The sequence below is a fragment of the Rattus rattus genome, chromosome 2 (assembly GCF_011064425.1).
Source record: "Rattus rattus isolate New Zealand chromosome 2, Rrattus_CSIRO_v1, whole genome shotgun sequence".
Classification (NCBI taxonomy): Eukaryota; Metazoa; Chordata; class Mammalia; order Rodentia; family Muridae; genus Rattus; species Rattus rattus.
Genome location: NC_046155.1, coordinates 163338717 through 163366323, shown reverse-complemented (window position 1 = coordinate 163366323; position 27607 = coordinate 163338717). Strand labels below are relative to the sequence as shown.

The following is a 27607-nucleotide window of genomic DNA, read 5'->3' as shown; positions in this document are numbered from 1 at the left end:
ACATGACTAATTTCAGCACTTGGGAGGCAGGGGAAGGCAGATTTCTGTGAGTTAGAGGCCAGCCAAATCTATAAAGCTAGCTCCAGGACAGCCAGGACTGTTACACACACATTAAAAAAAAAAAAAAAAAAAGAAAAAAAAGAAAAAACCTGCCCCCCCAAAAAAACAAAAAGAGGCTGGAGAGATGGCTCAGTGGTTAAGAGCACTGACTGCTCTTCCAGAGGTCCTGAGTTCAAATCCCAGCAACCACATGGTGGCTCACAACCATCTGTAATGGGATCCAATGCCTTCTTCTGGTGTGTCTGAAGGCAGCAACAGTGTACTCATATAAATAAATAAATCTTTTAAAAAAAAACAACAAACAAGGGTTAGGGATTTAGCTCAGTGGTAGAGCGCTTGCCTAGCAAGCGTAAGGCCCTGAGTTCGGTCCTCAGCTCCAAAAAAAAAAAAAAAAAACAACAAACAAAAAAAGAGGAAAAAGAAAGACTATGAGACAAGGGCAAGAGTATGTGTGTGTCTCAAAAGTTCGGCACATGCTTAGCATGCAATGCCCTAGTTTTAAACCTCACAAAAAAAAAAAAAAAAAAAAAGTAAGAACAGGCAGGGCATCATAGCACACAAGTTTTTCTTTTCCATGTTTAGATTTTTATCTATTTATTTTATGTGTATGAGTGTTTTATCTGCATGTACATCTGCATGCCGTAAGATCTCAGTATAGATGGTTGTGAGCCATCATATAGATGCTAGTAACTGAACTCAGGACCTCTGGAAGAGCAGACAGTGCTCTTAACCACTGAGTCATTTCACCAGCACCCCAAATCCCAGGTAGTGCACAACTTTAATCCTAGCATTTGGGAGGCAGAGGCAGGAGGATCTCTCTGAATGCAAGGCCAGCCTGGTCTACACAGTGAGTTCCAGACCAGCCAGGGATGCATAGTGAGACCTTGTCTCAATTAATCAATAAATAAGAATGTAGTTGGGACAACTACGGTACTAGCAAGCTGTTGAATGTATCAGTTGACATAGTAATAACAGCTTTAGGGCATGGTTGGTTATTCCAAGATAGGGGACCCTAAGAAATTCCTAAGATTGCTCATGACCTTGATTGATTTAGTTATCTGTTTGCTTGGGTACTGCTTAGGATTTTCCTTGTTGTTGCATTGTAATTTTTATTACATTTATTTATTTATTTGTGTGTGTGTGTGTGTGTGTGTGTGTATGTATGTATGTATGAGAGAGAGAAATTATGTGGGCACAAAGGCATGCATGCCATCCAGTGTATGTAAAGGTCAAAGGACAACTTGTGGGAGTTGGTTCTCTCCTTATATCTGGGTCAGGGGTTGAGGGGATCACACACAGGTGGTCAGGTTTGGCAGCAAGCTCCTTTCTCCACTGAGCTATCCCACTGTTTTCTGAGGCAGAGTCTCACTATGTAGCTCAGGCTAGTCTAGACCTAGAGACCTTTCCTTCTGCCTCAGTCTACCTATTGCTGTGCACCAGCAAGCCCGGCAGTTTTTTTATTTTCTCTCAGCAATAGGGATCAGACCCAAGACTTTGCATATGCTAGGCTCAACCACTGAGCTTCATTCCCAGTTTGTGACCCTACAATTTCACCATCATGAAGTAGCCCGTTCTACTGTAACATACCTCAGACCCTTCAGAGCCTCCAGGTGGCAAAGCACAGCCATAGATCTTAACACCAGGATCTACAAAAGAGATCCCAAAGGCGTTAGTCAGGAGCAAAGGAAAACAAAGCCCGAGCCCCTGACACTCATCAGAAGCACATGACTGCACTCATAAAGTGCTGTACCCTTAGGGTCCTGGGTGGATGACAGGCCCAATCCACCTGTGCTCCAATAATGTACTGCAGGGACCCAAAGGACATTCCTCCTGCCTTCAAAGGGTTCACTCACAGTCTGGGGACACAGAGGGTATGGAAAGAGCAGAAAAATAATAATTTTAAGCTGTGAGTGTAGTGTGGCTCACTGATATGGTCCTTGCCTGGGATGTGTAAAGCTGTAGGTTCAATCTTTAGCATAAATCAATCAATCAGTAAATAAATAGGAGGAGGAGGAGGAAACAGTAATGTTGACTGTGACTGTGATTCAGTTAAGGTGTGGTTGTAAAGCAAACATCTACACTCCAGGTAAGAATGTGAACTGTACAATCCTTCCAGAAGTTACTGTGCATACACCGAAAACCTTACACTATGTGCATGCTACCTGACTCAGCGGTTTATTTTTAGGAATATGCAGCTTTCCAAAATATGCTGTGGGCCTGGAGCGGTCAGTGGCTCAGTGACTCAAAGCACCTGTTACTCGTGCAGAGGACCTGGGCTCCATTCCCAGCAGCCACATGGTAGCTCACAACTATCTTTTAATTCCAGCTCCAGGGCCTCGACACTCTCTTCTGCCTCCCAGGGCTCCTGCACATATGTGGTGTGCACAGCTCCTTAAGTGCTGGGATTAAAGGTATGTGCTGCCATACCCAGCTAGTAATAAAGAAATCCTTTAAAAAAACAAACAAAAAACCAGAAACTATGCTGTAGTTAAGGGTCATGGCTCACAGCTATAACCCCAGCACTCAGGAGGTTGAGGCAGGAGAATCATGAGTTTGAGGCCAGCCTGAGTTACACAGAGAACTCCAGGCAGCCTGAACTGCAGATTGTCACCCTGTCTTACAAGACAAAACTAAACAAACCAGGATGTGCACTGAAGAAGGGGCCTCAAGCTGGCTTACCCGCTTTCTGTCGGCGTGCCTTTCTCTTCACCCGAGGGCCGACTCCTTGTCCTTCCTTCCAACCCATTTTTCTTAGCAATTCAAAGCCAACAGACAATCTAGACAGGATATGGAAACACTGACGGTGAACTGCAATGTTGGTAAACAACTCCTGCTCTAGTTCCTCCGCTTGCCTTGTCTGTGCTCATCCTGCGGCTATAGCACAATGGCCCAGCCTGTGGGCTTGGAGGTACATCTGAACTAGGGGAGACACACATCTGCCTCTTTGGCCTTTGAGATGGGCCTGTAGAGTCTCTGGGAAGTCCTTGTCAAGGAAACCTGCAGCCCAGGGACACCAGAAAATTCTAATCAGGCCACACCACACCCAGAAACAGAAGACAAAGTATACAGAAATTGAAAGTCAGGTAACAGCCATGCAGCTTCGGAAGTCTGCCCACTTAATCAGAAAAGCATAACTCCTTTTTTTCTATCTCTTCTCTAAGCACGTTTCCCTAGCACTTCAACATTTTGGTCTTCCTTATTCTTCCTGGATGGCTCCCCTGCCCACCCTGTGTCTGCTCCCCAAACCAGCTTTAGGAGCTTGGCTTTTTGTCTCTATTGTCTCCTCTTTCTCATTCTCTAGGCAACTACTGAGAGTTCTACCTTGCCTATGGAAGGGAATAATCTATCTTTTAAACTAGTAAGATTGTCCTCAAGCTGAGGGTGAAGAGAAAGAAAAGCAGAGGGAAGGTGTGGAGGAAGACAGGGAGGGAGGGAATGGAGAGGGTGCAGGCAGGATAGAAGCCACAAGGCCTATGAGGAAGGGAAGCCACCCCAGTTCCTAACAGCCTTTCATTGCAGGGATAAAGGGAGACACTGTGGGTGAAACCCCTTCTCTCACTCTTCTGGTCAGAGAGCACCTTGTGCCTGCAGCTTAGCTATCCCTGAGAAAGATAACCACACGTGTACGAAGCGCCCCTGCTGGGAACCTGGAACAACCCCTCCCCCGCTCACTTTGCTGGCGTGATGAGATCATCAAGCAGCGTGGCTCCAGGAATAGGGGCTGCAGCAGCTGCCAGCTGCCTGGCCTTCTCCCGTATTCTGTCTTTGGTTTTGGAAGCAAAATCATCCGTGGTAACAATTGCTTTAGGCGCTATCCCGAATTCACTAAGATCCTTCAAAGAAGAAAATTAAACAGAATTAGTTCATTTATACACACACAACAAATGCACTGATACTAACACACACATACACAAATGCTCTGTACTAACACAAATGCCTTTGTACACATACACACAACAAAGTTTTAAACAGAGATCAGTTTCCTGTAAATATGCAAAGAAAAAGAGAGAAGTCTGGGGTTTGGAAATATGGCTCAGCGGTTAAGATCACTGACTGATCTTCCAGAGATCCTAGGTTCAATTCCCAGCATCTGTATAGCAGCTCACAACTGTCTGTAACTGCAGTCCCTTCTTGTGTGCATACTCACATGCAACATAGCATCTCAATACACTAAATAAAATTTAAAGAGAGAGAGAGAGAAGTCAGATGTGATGGCAAGCTGCCTGTGATCCCAGCACTAGGGAAGGCTGGAGCAGGAGGGTCACAAGTTGAGAGCCAGTCTCAGCTACATGGCAAGACCCAGGGGCTCCTTAACTCCTCCTGGTAGCTTACAGCTTGTTGGACTGCACTTAACTGTGTCCATGGGTGAGTCCATGCCCAGGTTGTTTTAAAGTAATGGGAGTTTAATTTTAGATAGTTTACAGTTCCTAAAACCACGGTTGCTTCAGGGTTCCTGTGAAAAGCCACGGGCTCAGTACCATGGACACTGAGTTAGAGACAACTAGAGATGTCTGAGTACATTGGCGTTTACATGACATCCCTGACTTCAGAAACTGTCCCAGGGTCCCCTGCACAGACATCTGACTGATGGAGAAGCCACTGACAGGCACATAGGGCATGAGCATAACATCTAAGAGGTGAGGCCTCGGACAGGAAGGAAGGCTTACACAGGCTTTCTGGGGAGGGAAAAGGCAGCACATGCAAGGACCCTGTCACTGCCTGACCCACCTCTTCATCCATAAAATCCTCAGGTCCAAGAGCAGATTTGTCCGCTCTGTTCTGTCTTGAAGACACAAAGGTAGAGGGTGTCCATCCTGGAAGGAAAAGGATTTAGAATCATATGATCCTAGACAGTATTTCATTTGTTGTTTGTTTGCGTTTGTTAAGATGGAGTCTTGTTACAAAGGCCTGGCCAGCCTGGAACTCACTCGGTAGACCAGACTAGGTATAGCTCAGTGGTAGAATGTCTGCTTTAGCCTGCAGTGAGGTCCTGGGCTCTATCCTCAGCTCCTAAGTAAGAAAGTATTCAGTTAATTGGGTGGTGCATGTCTGTAATCCCAGCACTCAGGAGGAAGAACAGATGGAGCTACAGCCTGGTCTACATCGCAAGTTCTAGATTATACAGTGAGACACTGTCTCAAAAAAAGAAAATAAAAAGAAAGAAAAGAAAGAGAAAACAACACATGTTACTTTAATTACAGAACTGATTATACATTATAGTGCAACATTTAATTTTTTTTTCTTTTCTATTTTTCGGAGCTGGGGACCGAACCCATGGTCTTGCACTTGCTAGGCAAGCACTTTACCACCACTGATAAATCGCCAACCCCGCAACATTTAAATTTATTTTTCTCCAGGTCATGATCAAGTAGTAGCTGATGTGTACAGTTCTGTGTCGAATAATTCCTGGGCAGTTCTGATGCTATCCTGACTCTACAACTTCTATGACCCCCAGTGGCCTCATCTGCAAATCTGCAAAACACCTGTGACACTTGACCTTCTTAGTCACTGGGTCAGAGGTACAGCCAGTGATTAACTGGGCATCTGCCTGAGGGTGCTCAGGGCAAAACAAAATGAGGGAAGTCACTATCTGGCTTTAACCACTGGCTGGAATCTCTCCATTTTCCACAAAGTAGGAGAAAGGTTCTTCCCTGTCAGGCTGCACCCAACATCGTGTGTATGTCGACTCTGGAGCAACCCAGTTGTTCAAAGAATATCTCTGTGCTCTATTTAAAGTCAGGAGGGATCTGGACATGGAGACTCATGCCTGTCACCCCAGAACTCGGGAGTCTGAGGTGGGAGAGCCTAGGTTTCCAGGCTGGCCTGAGCTACATGGTGAGACTCACTGACACAGATGAAACCCAGGAGGGGTTGAGCTCTGTCATACCCATGATCAACAGTCCTCTGGCTCCTGCAGGGTCCTACCTTCCTTTGAGCCGACGGTATTGAAGTAACCAGCGGAGAAACCACCACTAAAGGCTCCATGAAAGCGCTTGTACCTTCCTTTCTCATCTCTGACAGTCTGGTCTTGAAGAGGAATAGGTTTCTTTGGTCTTTCACCTGGCCAAAGAGAGAAGGGTATGATGAATTAGAAAGATTTTAGAGAAATGTCATTTCTTAAACATAATGCATTCTTATTCACTTATAAGATGTCCATTTAATTGAACTTGCTGTTTCTAGACGTTATTAGCTTAGTTTACAAAACAATACATTTTGGAAGATTCTACTAAGAAATATGTTGCAGCAAGAATGTCCACGCTGGAGGATGAGCTCAGTGGACAGAGCGCTTCCACATACATGAGAGCCAGCCCTAGTTCAGAGTCCAAAAACTCAACTGTGGTTTGAATGAGAAATGAGCCCCACAGGCCGTGTAGTTGAATACCTAGTCCCTGGTTGGTAGCACTACTTGGGGAGGTTGTGGAACCTTTAAGAACTGTAGCCTTGAATCCCAGCACTAGCGAGACAGAGGCAGGTGGATCTCAGTGAGTTAGAGGCCAGCCTGGTCTACAATGTGAGTTCCAGGACAATCAGGATTATTACACAGAGAAACCCTGTCTCGTGTGTGTGTGTGTGTGTGTGTGTGTGTGTGTGTGTGTGTGTGTGTGTGTGTGCGCGCGAGCCTTGCTGACGGATGTACATCCCTGGGGCAGGCCTTGACAGTTTATTATCTCACCCCACTTCTAGCTCACTTGCCCTGCTTGTGTTTGCTCTCGATATGTGATGTCCCAGTTCCATGCTTTGACTGTCTGCTTCCACACCTCCCCGCCATTGTGGACTCTCCCTCTAGAACCTTAAACCAGAGTTTATGGCTTTTTTCTATACATTGTTTTCTGTCATAATATTTTATCACATCAACAGAGGAGTAATTAATGCACCTACATAAGGCCTGATGCAGTTGCTCATGTGTGCAGTCCCAGCATTCCTACTACAAGATGGGAGGGAGACACAGGAGAACCCCTGGAAGTCCACAAGTCAGACAGCCCGGTGTGCTCAGGAGCCCCAGCCTAAGAAACCCTGACTCACCAGAGGTCATCCTGTCCACCACACTCATGACATGGAACATGAGTGCTCTCACTCACACAGTAAACATGTGCACACATAATACACATGCACACATCCAAGATAAAAACTCAATTTCATTACAAAAAAACAAACTAGGGCTGGAGAGGTGGCTCAGTGGGGAGTATTTGCTGTGCAGATCATAGCGCCTTCGGGAAAGCCAATGTAGACATCGACAGCCCCGGCGCTGAGGGAGGCAGAGATGAATGGAGGGAAATGGAGAACAGCAGAGAAGACAGCCAACCCTGACCTCCAGTCTCCAGTCAAGCACACACAGACAAAATACTTTTAAAAACTTATACTGGGGATGGGCATTGCGATGATTGGCATATGCTTGGCCCAGGAGTGGCACTATTAGAAGGTGTGGCCTTGTTGGAGGAAGTGTGTCACTGTGGGGTGGGCCTAGAGACCCTCCTCCTAGCTGCCTGGGGATGCTCAGTCTGTTCCTGGCTTCCTTCAGGTGAAGATGTAGAACTCAGCCCCCCCTGCACCATGCCTGCCTGGAGGCTGCCATGCTCCCGCCTTGATGATAATGGACGGAACCTCTGAACCTGTAAGTCAGCCCCAATTAAATGTTGTCCTTTATAAGACTTGCATTGATCACGGTGTCTGCTCACAGCAATAAGACCCTAACTAAGACAGGCGTGATGGCACACACTGTCAATCATGAGTTCAAGGCCTGTATGTATCTGTGTAGACCAGACTAGCCTAGAATTCAAAAATCCGCCTGCCTCTGCCTCCCAAGTGCTGGGATTGAAGGTGTGTGCCACCATGCTGAGCAGAGAACTTTTAAAAGTCGATTTTCTCTTCCTACCATATGGGTCCCAGGAATCAAACTCATGTTAGCAGCAGGCACCTTTACTACTGATCCCTCTCCTGTCTTCCTTGTCAGTCCTGTCTGAAAAAGAATGAGCTGTCACACTGTACAAGCAAAGGCCACTGCACATTTAGCCTGAGGCAAATAAATGTTCCTTAGGCTTCAAGTTTCAGGTGTTATGACACAAACTGCTGCCTGCAACTCGAAAGCTCTGCATTTATTTATCTTTTAAAAAATAATGTGTGTTTTATTCTAATTACTTTTAACTTTTTTACAGTCCAGTCATTATCCCCCTCCTGGCCCACCCTCCCATAATTCATCCTCCTCCTCCCCGTCTCCAAGAGGACGTCCCCACCCCCATCCCAGCCCACCCCCAAGCTCTGCACTTAGTTAAAATGTGGAAGGGATCCAAGCTCAGGCGCATACTTGCTATCCACAAATGTATGCAACAGGAAGCAGGTTTGTGGTCAGTTAAGGGCATGAGGTCGGTCACAATGCTGCACTCTCCAACACTAACTCCACCTTTACTAGTGCAGGACCTCAGTCAGCAGAGCCCCAACTTGCGCTTCCCCAACTCTAAATGTGAAAGCATGCCAGTAATCCATGCAACCAGAAGGTAAAACAGAGGACTGCGCTAGAGACCCCAGTCAGAGACAACCAGACCAGCAGCTATTTCAAGGTTGTGTGCAAATCAGACAACACTTGTGAAGTACACAGCAGGAGGGGCACACAGGAAGTGCTTTTAAGAGCCTAGCCAGCATTGCTATTCTTGCTGTTAGCATTGTGTGTCACGAGTGAGGTATTCCCTGAAGGCCAGGTATACCCATGACTTTATTAATTAAACCAGTTCTTATTTTTTTTTTTTTTTTTGGGTTCTTTTTTTTCAGAGCTGGGGACCGAACCCAGGGCCTTGCGGTTCCTAGGCAAGCACTGTACCACTGAGCTAAATCCCCAACCCCCAGTTCTTATTTTTTAAACAAAATTAATTAATTAAAAAGCCAGGCATAGCTGGACAGTGGTATGCGCATACGTGTAATCCCCACACTCAAGAGAGAGGGGCAGGTGGATCTCTGAATTTGAGGCCAGCCTGATCTACAGAGTAAGTTCTAAGACAGCCAGGGCTACACAGAGAAACCCTGTCATGAGAAAGAAAGAAACAAAGAAACAAAAAAAGAAAGAAAGAAAGAAACAAACAAACAAAAAAAAAAGAAAAGAAAGAAAGAAACAAACAAACAAACAAAGGTAGGTGGGTAGGTAGGTAGGCAGGTCAGGTATAGTGATGCATGCCTGTAATCCCAGCACTTGGAAGACTGAGGCAGGAGGATTGCTGTGAGTTTGAGTCAGCCCGAGCTAACAAGAGATCCTATCTCAAAAGCTACTCCTTCTATCCCCCGCACCCCCATTTCACTATCAAATAAAGAGCTATACTAAGAGGCCAGGTAATCTGAGTTCAAATCCTCCTGTGGCACAACCTGTTCATTTTGTGGTCTTGGGCCAAGGACTTAGTCTTTCCAGGGCTTGGCTTCTAAAACTGTAAAATTAGCATAATGATAGAACACATCTTGTGGTAGCAGCAAAAATTAAATATCACTGAGTAACAGATCAGAGATGGAGCCTTTACCTAGTATAGCACACAAGACGCCCTGGACTCCATTCTCGTCATCAATAAACAAACCATGCACAAAGCCTTGCTATAGCGAGACTCAGTTAACACTAGCTATGGTGCCATTTTTACTTTAAAGAACTAGCTACGACCAGGCTCTCATCCTGCAGGATTTTCACTGTTGTTTTGTTTTCTTTAAGAAGAAAAACAACAACAAAAAACAAAACCAGGGTCCAGTGTGGCCAGGATGAACCCAAAGCCTTAAACTCACTATGAAGCCAAGGATGACCGTGAACTTCAGAACCTTCCAACTCCACCTCTTGAATACTGAAATGACAGACATGACTTTATGTGGTTCTGGGGATAACTTAAGGCTTCAAGCATGCCAGAAAAGCACTCTGCCTACTGAGTTATAACCCTGACTTCCCATTTCTTAGAAACTTGGTACACACACTCCATTACTTTGTATGTGTCTGGCATGATTCCTGTCTTTGTCAGATTTTGCTATCTCAGCGCTGCTGACAGTTTGTTCTATGTCGTTCTTTGTGGTGGGGAGATGTCCTGCGTGCTGTGGAATGTTTAGCAGCATATGTGGCGGGCTTGCTCCCTTTCCTACCTTGCCCATGCCCTGCAGCTGGGCTAGGTGAGGCCCTGGGATAAGGTAAGGGAGGGTGCTATTCTTGCAGCCTTCTTGACATAGAAGGGAAGATAATATCTGCAGACAACTAAGTGGGACTGGTGGCAGCCGGTCATGAGAGCCACTGGTGTGGCCAGCCAGGCTCCACAGAACTCCTGAGGAGACGGTGCCATCTCTAACAAGGTTGACAGTAAACTCCAGAGAGGAAGTGGTACTTTAGCCAGAACCTACTGTAATCATGGCCACAGACAACAACTAACTCTCCCCATATCAGGGGCTGATCAGTTACTTGTTTATCGTACCTGGATAAGGGTACTTATTAAGTAGCTGCCTGAGGCCCACAGTTAATAAGCACGGAGCTGAGCCAGATCTCGACTCTATCTCTAAGCCAGAGCTACCACCCACACTGTTCCTCAGATGTCCTTACCCCTCAGCTAGAAGTTCACCAAAGCCCTGCCTCTGGAAGAAGCTGGGTTCTAGACACTGGTAGAAAAAGCTAAGCACAGAACCCAGTAGGGAAGGCCTGTATGCGTGTGTCTGCATAAAGGAACCTGAACGAGCAGGGTTTTGTTAGCTGCAGGTAGAGACACAATTTCAGCAGAACCTTTAACTGCCATCACGCAGGAGGTCTAAGAGGGCAGTGCTGGCCTTGGGAGGAGAGGAGTCCTAACATGGAATAATGCGTGCTTAGCACGCACAAAGCCCCGACTTAACCCAAAGCACACCCCTCCCATTAAAAACAGACAGACAGACAGACAATACCCATAGTGTCAGGTATACTGAGACGGTCCAATTGCACCAGAGGAGAAGGAAGAAGTGTGAGATGGAGCGAGAAGAAAGGATTGACAGTACAAGGCCCTTGGCAATGGTGATACAGGGTCTGTGACATCCTCTGTGTTGAGGGATGTCTAGGTAAGTTTAAGGGTGGTAGTCACAGCACCAAGAAAAAAAATAAAACAGCCCTAAAATGAATCTGTAGAGGAGGGCTGGAATCGAGGATTCTATAACGGGGTGATGGTGTCTAAGGAAGAGTAGGAAAGTACTGTGTACTTCTTCCTTTCTGATCACTGTCACTAAACTCCCCAGCTAATACTTAACCAATAATCCCGCTGTCAGGACCAGCAACTTTAATTAAGGTTTAATTAAGTCAAAGGAGCCAGTCCTCCACCAGTGTTTACCTAACCTGACAGCACAACTTCAAAGCAGGAGTAAGAGTGATTATTGGTCTAGTTGTGCTGTAAAAAGCAGCCAGAGACTTCAAAGTGTTTGGAGAGCGGTGGACCAGGGGCTGTAATATAGCTCAGTGTTAGAGAGTGGGATCAGCACCAGGAAGGCAGGAGGGAGGGAGAGGAGAAAGTTCTAACGCTTCTAACATTGAAGTTACAGAGTATTTCCAGAGAGGCTGGAGAGATGGCTCACCAGTTAAGAGCACTTGCTGCTCTTCCAGAGGACCTAAGTTCAGATCCTAGTACCCACCACACCAGGCAGCTCACAGCTACCTACAAATAAAGCCCCAGGAGATCTAATGTCCTCTTTCACCAGTCCTTCCCAAACATAGACAGACATGTATAAATAATAAATCTCTCCGGATCAAAAAGAGAGAAGATTCTACAAATCAATGCCCTTCCTTTCACCCCAAAGCACAGTTAGACCAATTTATTTCATTTCTAACTGTTGTTAAAAACAGGAAGAACTGGAGGGTCTAGCAAGATGGCTCAGTGGGTAAAAGCATTTGTTGCCCAAGCTGGCAACCTCAGTTTAATTTCTGGGACGTACATAGCAAGAGAGAACTGACTACTGAGAGTTGTCGCCGACCCCTGCACACAGACTGGGCACGTGCATACTCTCTCACAGTAATAATAATATGATTTCAAACTAGGGAGAATTAGAAAAGCCCAGGTCAAACAGTTGATGGCTTAACAGCATATCTCTTCTCAAGGAAACAACCATAGGACCAGAAACACGGAAAGGATACAAACGGACGTTCAACATGGATGTTGTGCATGCCTGACCCTTGACCTCTTCCACAGCTACTGTCTAACCAGTCTTCACAGCACCCTGTGGCTTCCCTGTGGCCTCTCCAATAGCTTGTGAAGGATACTATCCAATAACATCACATATTTTAGTACTTGCAAATCTTGTGCTTTGGTTCTCTACTAAACCGGAAACTCCTCCAGTCAAAGATCTTTATCAACTGATTCTTTACATTCACAGGGTGTTGTTCTTGTCAAGAAAACTAATGTGATCTTAGTTGTATTGAACAAACAGGCTAGAATTAGGAACATAGCTATGATGGTCATGTTCCACCCGACAGTCTACTTGGAGAAGAACTCTACAATTAGGGCTGAGGAGACTTTAAACCCAGGGTAATGGGTGTAAATCGGTTATGCACACATGTTATTGTATACATGCAAAGATTATGCTTTACTACTCCTCTGCTGATTTCTGTCTCCATATCTGCTTGTAATCTGGACGTGGCATTGTAGTGCTTATTCTAAGTATCTCCTGCCTCAATGTTGTGTAAACATTACTCCCATTTATTCTCTGACTTGTCAATAAAAGCTGATCTACCAATGGCTGAGTAGCACAGAGAATAGGACTGGTCTTGAGATACCAGTCAAGGGATGGGCAGAGAGAAAAGAGGTGATTCTCTGTGAGAAATGGGTCAAGAAGACACTATGGGAACATACCCAGAGCTGAGAGACCCAGACCAATACTAAAATGCAAGCATCACGTGGATTTTGGCTGGGATGTAGCCAGATTAGCTTAAAGAAATAGAGTAGATTAATAACTGCTCAGCTATTATGCTGTAAAACTTGACCAAATAAATCTTATCGTCTCTGTCTCATTTATTTGGGAACTAGTTGGGATAGAGAAAAATTATCACTTATAATAGTGCACTAACACGAACATCTCTGAGGAAACACAAGGGCAAAGTTAAAACCTACAAGAACTTGCATGGAGACTAGCCCTTTTCTCCCTTTGGTCAGCAGAGGGGACGGGTAGAGCCAGGATCTGACAAACATTTCTAATGATTAGAACTGCTTGGGCTGGGGAATATAGCTCAATTGTGGAATGCTTGCCTGACAAGCACAGAAGCCTGAGTTTCATCCTCCGCACCACACAAACCGGACATGTAGCACAGGCCTGTCATCTCAGCCCTTGGGAGGTGGAAACAGGAGGACCAGAAGTTCAAAATCAGTCTTCACTGCAGAAAAGTTTGAGGCTAGCTTGGGCTGCATGAGACTCTGCCACAGAAGAACTGTCTAAGACATATGTGATATGTGATGTGCAAAGCTGTACTCCCAGTACTGGGAAGGCTAAGAAAGGTAAATAGTTCTGAGTTTAAAGCCAGCCTGGTCTACATATTTAACAAGTACAAGGCCAGCTTGCAAGGCCAGCTTGGACTATATAGACAGACCCTATTTTATACTTACTCCCGCAAAAAAAAAAAAAAAAAAGAAAGAAAAAAAGAAAGAAAGAAAGAAAGAAAGAAAGAAAGAGAGAAAGAAAAACAGACAGACTCTCGGTGAAAATATATCTCAGAGGTCAGAATGGGAAGCAGGGGGTGGCAGTTGTAGGGGGGAGGGAGTTCCACCGACAAAGTCTACAGGGAACCACTGTGAATACTCTGTCTTCCCCACAGGGTTAACACCACCATCAGCGGTATAGACTCCCAGTAGATAAATCTAGTCATTAAGTGAAACAGATCAGAAACATCAGAGAACCTGGCTTCCTCTTATCTTCACCCCTGTATTTCACCAGCAATTCCAGTCAATGCCTGTTAAGTCTACTCCATGCAAAAGCTACCCAAGAGCTGTCACTGCCAACTCTCCGGCCCACACAACCACAATCTCCAGACCTTCCCAGCTAATTTCCCTACTTCATTCCTGCCCACCCCCAAGGAGACTACCCTCAAAATTAAAGCAAACATAATGTTAGAACATGCATACTGCCAACACACCTTTACACCAGAGGCAGAGGCTGCTAGAATACTGTGAGTTCAGCTAAGTGGAGATAGTAAGACCCTCCTCCCTTTTCACCCCCACCCCAAAAAGGGGAAAATACATTTCTCTTTGTGTAAATTGAACCAAGGGTTTTTCCTACCCTTAGTATAAGAGCCAAACTCCTATTGGGTGTGTGGCACACAGTTGCAAACCAAGCACATGTTAGGCAAGAATAGGAGGTTCAAGAGTTCGAGTCCAGTCTCAACTATATAGTGGCTTTGATGTCAGCATAAGTTACATGAGACCCTGTCAGAAGAAGGAAAGATTCCAATTCTTGGGGCTGGGTATGTGGCTCAGTTGTAAAGTGCTATGCATGAGGCCCTTGGTTCCATCCTCAGCACACACACACACACACACACACACACACACACACACACACACACACACTCCAAATTCCTTACCATTGCAAGTGCCACCCACAGTTGTCCTGACTATCCCTCTGCTATCAGACTGCTAAACTGTCTGCCACTTTAGAGATTTTCTATCTCAAGTGTTTCTTCCCAGGCCTTTCCAGGTCTGGTTTCTTTTACTTTCAAGTACGCGTGCAAACCTTTCCTCGCGACAAGAAACTGACTGACCACCCTCCATCATACCCAAGTTGCCTAGTCACACCTGCATCTCCCACCCCTCCGCGTCCTTCTCAGCCCCCGAGAACGCGGCGCCAAAGTGAGGTGCACAAGACTTTCCAGAGCGTTCCCTGTGCCCACAGCAAATGAGTCCAGACCCAAGCCGAGATGTCGCTGTCGCCCACGTGCTGGATTCCCAGCCTGCGCCCTGCAGACTTCGCCGGCCATCGGACCCTCACCTTCTTCCAGAGGCTCCAGGCCCGTTCCATAGCTGATCAGATCCTCCTCGCTGTCACTGTCCAACGCCGCCATCCTGCTCCCTTCCGGGCTCCGCCCCCTCGCTACGGGAGCCTCTATAGACCAAACACATTCACAGTTTCGCCTTTGCGAATTGAAACACTGTAACACTGTAAAGTTGAATTCTTTGCGGGGAAGTGTCACCTCCTCCTTGCAGATCATAGTCCTATGCAAAGCTGACTCCAGCTGCAGACAAGATTTGCATCTGTGACTGGGCGGTAGTAGTGCACGTCTTTAATCCTAGCAGTCAGAAGGCAGAGGCAGGAGAATCTGAGTTCGAGGCCAGCTTGGTCTACAGAGAGTTTTAGGACAGCGAAAGCTACACAGAGAAACCTTGTCTCGAAAAAAAAAAACAAAAACAAACAAACAACAACAACAAAAATTGGTCTCTGTAACACCCTATCCTGGCCCTGTCACGCGCCTGAGTACTGAAAGACACGATAAGACGCTGGAAACTACCCAAATATCTGGCTGCAGGGCAGGGTCTCTGTAATTTCATACAGCGTAACTGTCCCACGACTGGCTTCTTCGCCCCTGCTTCGCTGACCCTAGAATATCAGAACCCTGCAAGCTAAGTAAATTGGTCAAAGGCAAGAAACAAGATACTATACATGGATAGAGAACTGGACTTCAGCCTAAACTACACAATGAGACACTTTAATAAATAATCAAACAAATGGACAAAAGGTAAGAGAAAAAAAGAAAAAGAAAGAAAGACGCGTGGGCCTGAGGGGCAGTTCAGTGGTAGAGCTGAAGCTGACCATGTCTGAAGGCCTGGATTTCCACCGCTGGAGACCCAGGTTCCATTCCAGCACTGACAAAAAAAAAAAAAAAAAAGGAATGATGGCGCCGGGGAATAATATGAAAAGAAAACTGGAGAGAGGAGGAGAGAATAAGAGAGAGGAAGAAAAGCAGACAAAGTGGGCTAAGGATGCTAGCAGTTCTTCAGCAAATCTAAGGCACAGACATATGCCAAAGGGTGCAGTTATCTCACTTCCCAAGCTTGGCCAAGGCCAAAAAAAAACAGCTTGGCGGCTCACACTTTTTTTTTTTTTTTTTTTTTTTTTTTTTTTTTTTTTTGGAGCTGGGGACTGAACCCAGGGCCTTGGCGCTTCCTAGGTAAGGGCTCTACCTGCTGAGCTAAATCCCCAGCCCCGTGGCTCACACTTTTAATCTCAACACTCGGGAGGTAAAGGAGGGGATTTCTGTGATTTCGATGCCAGCCTGGTTGCCTAAGTGAGTCCAGGACTGCCAGGGCTCTTCTGTCTTGAAAAGCAAATAAACAAACAAAATATGATAAAAAAAAATTAAATTCAGCTAATAAGGTATGGGGCTGATATAAAAACCTCTCCTGGAAGCCCGGGCTTGCTTTCTCCCGTTTATTTTCGACACTCCCTTTCTTTTTTTTTTCCCCCCCTGGAGCTGGGGACCGAACCCAGGGCCTTGCGCTCTACCACTGAGCTAAATCCCCAACCCCGACACTCCCTTTCTTATCCCCCTTGTTGACTTACAGACAACTCCGCCAGGTCCCTCCCAACAGTGACCTAGCAATAGCTTGCACCATCATCTGCCACCATTACTCCCTGCGCTGCTGCCAGCATCCTACCCACACCCTTCTCTCTCTCTCTCTCTCTCTCTCTCTCTCTCTCTCTCTCTCTCTCTCTCTCTCTCTCTCCTCTCTCTCTCTCTCTCTCTCTCCATGTGTTACTGGCCGGCCTCTTTCTGTCCTCTATCCCCGCGTTCTCTGTCCTCGTGGCTCTGTCTGCCTCTACCCCTTCTCCAGGTTCCTGCTCTCTTCCTTCCCCCCACAATAAAACTCTCTTATACTAGTTCTCAGGATGACACCTTGGCCTGGGTAACTCCTTATCGCCACCACCACATTATATTTCACAACACCCCCCGCCACTCCTGCTGATGTCCTTCTGAATTACTCCCTCTCCTACTTTCAAGTGCATGCACATGTATGTGTGCTATGCAGCCAGCCACATCTGCACTGTGTTCCTGTGTGTGTGTGTGTGACTGAAATGACCCTGTTCTAGCCGGTAGACAGCATTTCATGACACTCCTTGTCATTTCTCTGGCTTTTCCCATCTTTCTGCCCTCTCTTCCAAAGTGTCAGTTGAGCCTCTGAGGGGAGCGATCTAAACATCAGTTTAAGGTTGAGGACTCAACAGTCATTTTCATCACCTTGACCAGATACGAATGAGTCAATGACTTAACCAGAGCCCACTACAAAACAGAATTCCTCTGAACCTGGGCACCGTGGTACACACCTTTATTCCCAGTAGTTGGGAAGCAGTAGCAGGTGGATCTCTGTAAATTCAAGGTCAGCCTGGTTTTCATAGTGAGTTCCAGGTTGACCAAGACTTCATAATAAGACCCTGTCTCGAAAAACGAACAAACAAAACCCCCCAAAACAAAGAAGCCTCTTTGACCAAAGTGGAGAACAAAGTTGGCCTGGGTTATAAGCATGAATACTTGGAAGGCAATTAGACTAGATGACCACTTAAAAATCATTAGTAGTAAATTACTGAAGAGGGCCTTTGACCTTCTAGATTTGAACAGATTTATAATAACAAACATGTATTTAATTTCATAAAGAGAATCTCAAATCTAATTAGAAAGTGATTGGTTGGGTTGGAAAGATGGCTCAGTGGTTAAGAGCACTGACTGCTCTTCCAGAGGTCCTGAGTTCAAATCCCAGCAACCACATGGTGGCTCACAACCATCTGCAATGAGATCTGATGCCCTTTTCTGGTGTGTCTGAAGACAGCTACAATGTACTTATAAGTAAATAAATCTTATAAATAAATAAATAAATAAATAAATAAATAAATAAATAAATAAGAAAGAGTTAGCCCCAAACTGTCACATCACTAGGACAGCAGTGGGCATATCTTGCCTGGTAGGTCACTCTTATAGCACACAGGGTCATGTCTGGGTAAGATCACTAATAACTTTTCTCTGTCAGCATCTTCCAGCATTATCAACTTCAGCAGAAAGGAGGCTTCCAGCTCACATTCAGTATAATCCCTGTGTGTGTTCCATGGCAATAGGATTAATTTTGCTGCTGCTGCTTCTTCTTCTTCTTCTTCTTCTTCTTCTTCTTCTTCTTCTTCTTCTTCTTCTTCTTCTTCTTCTTCTTCTTCTTCTTCTTCTTCTTCTTCTTTTTCTTTTCTTTTTTTCGGAGCTGGGGACCGAACCCAGGGCCTTGCGCTTGCTAGGCAAGCGTTCTTCTTCTTCATCCTTTTCTACCTCCTCTTCCTTCTCTTTCTCCTCTTCATCTTTCATTCTCCTCTTCCACCTTCTCCTCTTCCTCCTCCTCCTCCTTCTGGTAGGAGGAAGACTCTTTGAGAAAGGGTTTCTCTGTGTGTCTCTGGTTGTCCTATAACTCACTCTATTGACCAGGCTGGCCTCGAACTCACAGAGATTCACCTGCCTGGGCCTCCTGAGTGTTGGGATTAAAGACATGCACTACCACTACCAACTGACTATTTGAAAGTGATTTGTGTGTGTGTGTGTGTGTGTGTGTTGTTTCATATAGTGTAATGGTTTGTATATGCTTGGCTCAGGGAGTGGTACAATAGGAGGTGTGGCCTTGGTGGAGTAGGTGTGTCGCTGTGGGCATGGGCTTAAGACCCTCATCCCAGCTGCCTGGAAGCCAGTCTTCCACTAGCAGCCTTCAGATGAAGATGTAGAACTCTCAGCTCCTAATGCACCATGCCTGCCTGGACTCTGCCGTGCTCCTGCCTTGATGGTAACGGACTGAACCTCTGAACCTGTAAGCCAGCCTCAATTAAATGTTGTCCTTTATAAGTTTTGCTTTGGTCATGGTGTCTGTTCACAGCAATAAAACCCTAACTATGACATATAGGTAAATGGGCTGTTGACAAGGTCTCACTATCTACCCCTAGCTAGTCTATAACTTGTTATGCAGATCAGGTGGGCCTGGAATTCACAAAGATCTGCCTGCAATTAAATGTATACACCACCACACCAGTCTGCAATTGGGTCTTACTATCTAGTTCGTGAATGAAGGTGGAGGGGAGGAGGGAGAAGGGGAGGAAGGGGAGGGGGAGGGGAGAAAGAAAAGAAAGGACATGACTGCTTCTAGGTACGGTGGTGGAGATGGTGGAGAAAGTTTATTGTAGATAAAAGGGAGAACATAGTCAGAGGCAGGGACATCTGAGAGAGTCCAGAGTGGATATGACCCTGAGTGGGGAGGAGAAGGAAGAGGGGAGAGAGAGGAAACCAGGTGTAGCAGCCAAGAAAGAGTAAAAGGTAAAAGACGGAGGGCTAGCCAAACGGCTGTATTATTTGGGAAGAACCTGAGTAAGCAGGCAGATAGGGACTGAAAGTTGCTGGGAGAACCGGCCAGCCAAATCTGCTTTGACATGTTAAATAGGCACCTGGGCCATTTGTCCCAGGGTTTCAGATTAAACAGTGGGTAGCCACAGGCAAGACAATCATCCTGTGCTGTTTTGGAGCCTAGGTTAAGGGTTGCCTGAACAAATGGCCCAGAGAAGAAGCGCCCATCGCTAAGCCCAGGTTTCCAAAGGGAAGGTTAAAAGACACAAGACAGCTTGAACTGGTGCTAAAGGCTCTGCTCACAGGACGTCTCCTTTCCGCAATGGAGACAATTCCTTGAGCACACTTGTGGTTTCCTGTTCGAGGGGTTCTCCCCGTATCACAACTCCCTGCCCGTCCCCTTCATGTCTGTGCTGCAAACGTTACTTTGTCTGAGAAGCCTTCTTTCACCCTATTGAAAAGACAATATTCTCGGCTTGGGGTGCAGAAAGGGAGCATATACTAGCCATCCAATACTTGCTGTGCTGACAGCATGCAACTCCAGGTTTTATCTTTCCTGAAATAAAAGTAAAACGCAAAGCAATCTCTATATTCTCAGTCCCCTTTCCCATTTGGACAGCATTTACCACCATCTAGCATACTACATAATTTAATTATGTCATCTTTGATTTTCTAAAGACATATTATTTTTATTTTCTCTATATGAGTGTTTGTCTGCATGCGTGTATCACATATGTGCCTGGTGCCCATGGAGGCAAGCAGGGTCAGATCCCCTGGAGCTGAAGTCACAAGGAGCAGGGAGCTGCTGTGTGAGTTCTGGGAACAGAACCCAGATCCACAGAAGCATCTCTTCAGCTCAAATCTATTTAGTATTTAGTTATTATTTGTATTGTCAGTCTGTCTCCTATGATAGGTAAGAACTCAGAGCTGCAACAGTAGCCTGGTGTTCTCTCTCTCTCTCTCTCTCTCTCTCTCTTTCTCTCCCTCCCTCTGTGTGTGTGTGTGTGTGTGTGTGTGTGTGTGTGTGTGTGTGTGTGGTGATCCGTGTGGGGGCACATGTTTGTAATGCCAGAGGTAGTGGGCATACAAATTTCAAGCCAACCTAGTCTTTGTAGCAAAGCCTCATAAAAGGCAAAACTAAGGCAGCCCTGGTGACTTGAACCTATAATCCCAGCACTGGGGAGTGGCTGAGAATGGAGGCAGAAAGATCAGGAATTCTAGGCCACCTACCGTTATATTACAAGTTCAGTGTCAGACTAGGCTATGTGATTCCCTATCTTAAAATATATGCGGGTTGGGATTTAGCTCAGTGGTAGCGCTCTTGCCTAACAAGCACAGGTCCCTGGGTTCGGTCCCCAGCTCTAAAAAAAAAAAAAAAAAAAAAAAAAAAAAAGAACCAAAAAAAAAATATATGCACAGTTGGGGGCTGGAGAGAAGTTGCAGTAAAATAAAAAATGGTGGAACCCGTCCCCGTGCATAACCCTTGGGGTCACGCCCCAGAGGGCCATTGCAACTAGCACTAATTTATCTCAGCAGCTCCATCTACCCCCAAGTACTCTGTGACTCAGGCGGGTCGCTGCCACGCCAGTTTCATTCAGAGACCGCCTGTCTCACAATTCTCTTACTGTGGACTCTGCTTACATTCCCAGCATCCACCCCCTGGTCCCAGTGGTGGCTACCCTCTCATAACTCTCTGCCACATTCCCAACATCCGCCCCCTAATAGTTATGGTAGAAACTCCCAGCAACCCATTAAAATCAAGACTCAGCAAACTGCGACCCAACAATCAGATTTATATGTTAAATCCTCAATCCACAGTACATCCACACAATAAACTTACAACTAATCGGTAAGGATAGAAACCTCCCACCTAGATAAGATAAATTTGCCTACAGAAATCCATCCCAACTACCTTGACGATTCAAGACCATCCGGATCTGGGTTATCCTTCCCCATCTCCATCTTGATTCTCCTCCCTTCTCCTTCTGTCCTGCCTCACAAAAACTTTGTCCCCGCCTTATTTTTATTACTGTCCAATCATGGCCTTGACCTAACTGGTGCCAGTCCTCATCTGCTTATCGACATCAACCCACAGAGAGATAGCTCAGTTTTTAAGAATACTTGCGGGTTGGGGATTTAGCTCAGTGGTAGAGCGCTTGCCTAGGAAGCGCAAGGCCCTGGGTTTGGTCCCCAGCTCTAAAAAAAGAAAAAAAAAAAAAAAAAAAAAAAAAAAAAAAAAAAGAATACTTGCTGCTGTTGCTGAAAACCTGGTTCAGTTCAGTACCCAATGGTGACCCACAACTGTCTCTCCTTCCAGAGGATTCAATAGCTTCTTTTGCCTTCCCTAGGCACCAGGCACCCAATGGTGCACTTACATATATGCAGGCAAACACTGATACTCATAAAACAAGGGTAAATAAATGTTAAACACATGCAATCAAATGAATAACTATTTCTTTCTTAAACTGATACAGAAGAACATTAAAAAAAACACAAGTTAATGTGGTACCGTGTAATTTTTAAAGGATTTATTTATTTATTCATTTTTAGGTGTGTATCTGTCGGCCTTTGTGTTTGTGAGACACCAAATGTGTACCCTCTGGAAGAGCAATAAGCACTCTTCACTTTTGAGCCCTCTTTCCAGCTCCAGCCCCACCTCCATGCTGTAATTATACATGAACATACTGTATTTTCTGTGTCTTTAGTTTCTTTCTAAGCATATCTAGTAAGCCATATGAGTTCAAGAGTTCAATCCGTCGTTACATTGTATCTTTATAAACCAGTACAGGTGCCTCTGTCTTCCGGAACACCATTTGTTGCTGGTTTGGTTTAGTTTTGAGACAGGGTCTTACGTAGAACAGGTTAGCCTGGAACTTCCTATGACTGACTTTGAACTTTTTGTTTTGTTCTGCTTTGGTTTCGGAGACAAGGTTTCTCTGTGTAGCCCTGGCTGTCCTGGAACAATGTATCCAGAGATCCGCTTGCCTCTCCACTCCTCACCCCCAGTGTTGGATTAACGTGTATGCCACCGCTCACTGGCTTTTTAAAATTTTTTTTTTTAAAGATTTATTTATTTATTATATATAAGTACACTGTAGCTGTCTTCAAACACACCAGAAGAGGGCATCAGATCCAATTACAGATGGTTGTGAGCCACCATGTGGTTGCTGGGAATCGAACTCAGGACCTCTGGAAGAGCAGTCGGGGCTCTTAACCACTGAGCCATCTCTCCAGCCCAAATTTATTTTTTAATTTTTAAAATTTTTTGGTGTTTATTGTAATTACCTGTATGTGTGTGTGTGCACTGTGTGTGTGTGTGTGTGTGTGTGTGTGTGTGTGTATTGTGTCTGTGAAGCCAGAAGACTTTGGAACTAGAGTTAAGGACAGTGGTGAGCACCATACAGGTGGGAGATTCATACTTGGCTTCTCTGGAAGATCAGTCAGTGCGCTTAACTGCAGAGCCATCTCTTCAACCCTTGAGTTTGAACTTTTGATCTTACTGCCTCCTTCTATCAGAGGCATGGGGTACTACATTCTATTTATCATTCCTTTAAGATGAAAACTCCCAAACTCTTTTTCCCCTAGCTCTTGGAAATGTAGATTCTATGATTGTGCCTTTAGAGCCCTACTGTGCAACTGCTGTGGGGTATCCACCAGAGAGGACAGCTTGGGCATGAGCTTAAGCCAACAGAAAGTCTTAATTAGCTGGCCCTAACTACCCCGGGTGTTTGGGATCCCAGGGTAGGCCTGAGCTTTTCTCAGGGTGAACTTAAACTCAAAACTCATGTTGGAGGTTGACGTACTTCATTTAACAAGAGCAGTTAGCCAGAAGTGACACTGCAAAAGCCAAAGTGCAAGGTTCGTACGTTTAGACATTTTTTTAAATTGGATAATTTAAATTTACATTTCAAATGTCATCCCCTTTCCTGGTTCCCTGTCCATAAACCCCCTATCCCTAGACATTTTCCCAGAAGCGTAGACATGGATGGATTAGGTCTTTGTTTTCCTTTTGGCTGGTGGTGCTGTGTACATGCTGTTTTACGGCGTGGAAAAGTGTACCTTAGTACCAACCTTTTCCCATCTCCTAGTCTCGTCTGGTAACAGCTCTTTCACTTTCATTTCGATGAGACCAATTGTTAGGACTCCACACGTCAGTAGATAGATCTTGTGCTACTCGTGTATGCTTGGCTTGTTTTAGTCAATAAATGCTTCCTGGTTCCATCCATACTGTTGAAAGTGTCAGGATCTTTCATTCATTTGTTTGTTTGGGGTTTTTTTTTGTTTTTTTTTTTTTTTTTTTTTTTTTTTTTTTTTCCGGAGCTGGGGACCGAACCCAGGGCCTTGTGCTTCCTAGGCAAGCACTCTACCGCTGAGATAAATCCCCAACCCCTTGTTTTTGTTTTTGAGACAAGGTCTCATATAGCCCAGGCTGTCCTTGAACTCATTATGTTGCTGAGGATTAACTTGAACTCCTGATCCTCTGTTTCTACCTCCTAAGAGGTGAAGCAGAATTTCAGGATTTCATTTTTCTTCTTCTTCCTCCTCTTCTTCTTCCTCTTCCTCTTCCTCCTCCTCATCCTTCTTCCTTTCTTTTTTTAAATTTTTTTAAAAGATTTTATTTATTATATATAAGTATACTGTCGCTGTCTTCATGCACACCAGAAGAGGGCATCAGATCCCATTACAGATGGTTGTGAGCCACCATGTGGTTGCTGGAAATTGAACTCAGGACCTCTGGAAGAGCAGCCAGTGCTTTTAACCGCTGAGCCATCTCTCCAGCCCTTCTTTCTTTCTTTGTGTTAAAGAAGGGGCTTCTGTGTGGTTCGAATGAGAATGTTCTCGTAGGCTCGGATGTTTGATATTTGGTGGCTAGTTGGAATACTTGGTGGTGCTGTTTGCAGGAGACTTAGGAGGTGCGGCCTGGCTGGAGCAGGTACATCATCCAGAAGCATCTTACCTTTGTTTCGAAAGGCACATGCAATTCCCAGTTTGCTCTCTCTGCTTCCCGCTTCCTCTTAACTGCGTGTAGCGTTGCACATCTGTAATACCCAGCACTTGGGAGGCAGAGTCAGGAAGATCCCTGAGTTCCGGGCTAACTGTAAGACAGCCAGAACTCCGTAGAGGAACTCTCATCTCAACAAAACAAAACAGGTGTAACTCTTGGGGCTGAACTACACATGTCCGTGGCACACAAACATGCAGGCAGACAGAAGATTTATACACATAAAATCAACAGCCAAAAACTAGGAGGTGTGAACTCGGAGCCCTGCTCTGTCGTCATGAACTCCCAGCGCTCTGGAACCGTGAGCTGCAGTAACCTTTGTTTTTTATCAGTCAGTTGCCTCGGCAGCATGGAGTTTTATCGCAGCAACAGAAAAGTACTAGTCCATCTCACCGTGTCAACAGAAAAGTACTAGTACATCTCACCATGTTCCCGGCTGGCCTGGAACTCACTATGCAAACCAAACTGGCTTCAAATGCACAGAGATCTGACTGCCTCTTCATCCAGAGGGCTAGGATTAAAGGCCTGCACCAACATGGCTGGAGGGATTGCCAACATGGCTGGAGGGATTTCATCCTTTTCTGTGTCAGGTTAGAATCCTGGGTATCACATTCTCTTTACCCATAAATCTACTGATGGGAATGTCAATGGCCTCCCCTTCCTGCCCAGCGGGAACCATGCAGCAATGGATACAGGAGTTGGGTGTTTCTGACATCCGTATTATTTTCTTGGCTTCTGTACTCAGGGGTAGAATTGCTGTATCATAGGTAGATCTGGCTTTCGTTTTAAAATGTTGGTTTGTTTGCCGGAGTAGGGCACACTACACATGCCGCATCATTCGTGTGGGTAACCCCACGGAGCACGCTCTTTCCTTGAACTTCCCTGTAGGTTCCAGGAATTGACCTCAGGTTACCAGGCTTTGCGGCAACTGCCTTTACCTATTGAAGTACCTTGGTGGCCCTCGTATAGTGTTTTATGTCTGGCTTTCCTTTGCTCAGCAGCACCAGTGTAAGATCCCTGGTGATTCTGTACATAGAAGGAAGGTGTTTGCTCCATTGTTTGCAACTTTCCATTATGTGAGCCTCGCCCGTCTATTCTACCACGTGTGGGCGGTTAGGTCATTCGCTGTTAGAGAACTGGATAGCTTCTATCTCAGTTCAGCCAGGAGTATTCTCTTATTTCTTATTTGTGAGTGTGTATGTATGTATGGTACATGAACGCATGACTCTGTGTGTGTGTGTGTGTGTGTGTGTGTGTGTGTGTGTGTGTGTGTGTGTGTGTTGATGTGCAGACCAGAGGCTAAGTGTGATTATTGGTCTTTAGAAAGACTGTGCTCCTTGTAAATTCTTGTTCTGTTTTTGTAATGGAATGTCAGGAAGCCTGGACTGGCCTTGAATTCACAGCATACCCAAGAATGATACTGAACTTCTGATCCTTTTGCAATTCCCAAGTGTTAAGACTTCAGGTATATGGGCTGGAGAAATAGCTCAGTGGTTAAGAGCACTGACTGCTCTTCCACAGGGTCCGGAGTTCAATTCCCAGCAACCACATAGTGGCTCACAACCATCTGTAATGGGATCTGATTCCTACTTCTGGTGTGTCTGAAGACAGCTACAGTGTACTTATATATGTTAAATTAATAAATAAATAAATACATCTTTAAAAAATATTTCAGGGGAGCTGGAGAGATGGCTCAGTGGTTAAGAGCATTGACTGCTCTTACAGAAGTCCTGAGTTCAAATCCCAGCAACCACATGGTGGCTCACAACCATCTGTACTGGGATCTGATGTCTTCTTCTGGTGTGTCTGAAGACAGCTACAGTGTACTCATATAAAATAAAAAATAAAATAAATTTAAAAAAATATTTCAGGTATATACTGTATACTAGTAAATCCTCTGCCAAGGGCTAGAGAGATGGCTCAGTGGTTAAGAGCACTGACTGCTCTTCCAGAGGACCTGAGTTCAATTCCCAGCAACCACATGGTGGCTCACAACCATCTGTAATAGCATCCAATGCCCTCTCGTGTGTCTGAAGATGGCTACATTGTACTTATATAAATAAAAAGTAATAAAAAAAATTAAAAAAAATCCTCTGCCAAATGAATACATTTTCTAGTCCCACTTTGGCTTTTTTTTTTTTTTTTTTTAAAGACTTATTATATATAAGTACACTGTAGCTGTCTTCAGACACACCAGAAGAGGGCATCAGATCCCATTGCAGATGGTAGTGAACCACTATGTGGTTGCTGGGATTTGAACTCAGGACCTCTAGGAAGAGCAGTCAGTGTTCTTAACCACTGAGCCATCTCTCCAGCCCTCCCACTTTGGTTTTTAAAACAAGGTCTCTCACTACATCTTCCTGTCTCTGCCTCCACACCCCGTGTTGAGATTACAATGTGCTCCAACATTCTCTGCTTTTTTTTCTACAGATATAGAATAGGCCCTTGTGAACTCAGCCATCTTTTCACTCTTACCTTGAACTTCTCATCCTTCTGCCTCTAGCTCCCCAAGCAGGGATTTGAACTCTTGATACTCTTGCTTCCGTTCTCTTGAGCAGGGGGATCATATGTCCCACCATACACAGGTGAATGCCAGTTTTTTGTGTGTCTGCTTGTTTCATACCAGTTGAGCCCAGTAAGGCTAATGATGCTTCCCTACTGGGTTAGCAGTAACAGGTCTCATTTCCTGTTATGAGATCAATGAGATCAGAGTTAGTGTAGGACACCCAGGGAAGTGAGTCATGACGCTGTCTGAAGGCACCTGACCTTGAGTGCGCCTAAGGATTAAAGTTCAGATAGCTCGTGTGTCCTGGGGATGGATACTGGTTGGACCTCTAAAGACACATAGGAAGGAGGTAGTTTTAGATGGGCTGACATGTCTTTAGTGACAAGCTTCCTTTTCTTTCTCTTTTTTTTTGTCTATACTATGCTAGGTGTTGAACACGGAACCTCATATATGTAAGCACCCTACCATTGAGCTACATCCCCAGACTCACTTCCTTAACAAACAAGGCAATTGGAAGAGGCAATGATGTCAGAGTAGATTAAATAATAGACCTTGGTTTTTATTGCATTTACTTTTTACAAGCCTCTCTATAGGGCAAAGTCCAACTGGGTTTTCTCTCATGGTGATGACGTATTTGTGTTTAAAAATAGAAATCGAGTCAGCCACGGTGGCTCATGACTATAATTCCAACAATTGGGAGGCTGAGACAGACAGACAGCTTTGAGGCCTTACACAGTGAGTTTCA

At 45.2% G+C, this 27607-nt stretch overlaps 1 protein-coding gene across 1 annotated transcript in view; it reads right to left on the bottom strand.

Annotated features, from left to right (window-relative positions):
- The window catches only part of Gpatch1 (G-patch domain containing 1), a 48546-nt gene extending 33471 nt beyond the window's left edge, over window positions 1-15075 (bottom strand). The window contains exons 1-6 of the mRNA XM_032893858.1: window positions 14989-15075; window positions 5986-6120; window positions 4789-4874; window positions 3733-3893; window positions 2740-2837; window positions 1648-1706 (exon numbers count right to left, since the gene is read on the bottom strand). Of these exons, the coding sequence (XP_032749749.1) occupies window positions 1648-1706; window positions 2740-2837; window positions 3733-3893; window positions 4789-4874; window positions 5986-6120; window positions 14989-15061 (612 nt within the window). The 5' untranslated portion in view covers window positions 15062-15075. The remainder of the gene's footprint in view (window positions 1-1647; window positions 1707-2739; window positions 2838-3732; window positions 3894-4788; window positions 4875-5985; window positions 6121-14988) is intronic.
- Window positions 15076-27607: the final 12532 nt, after the last annotated feature.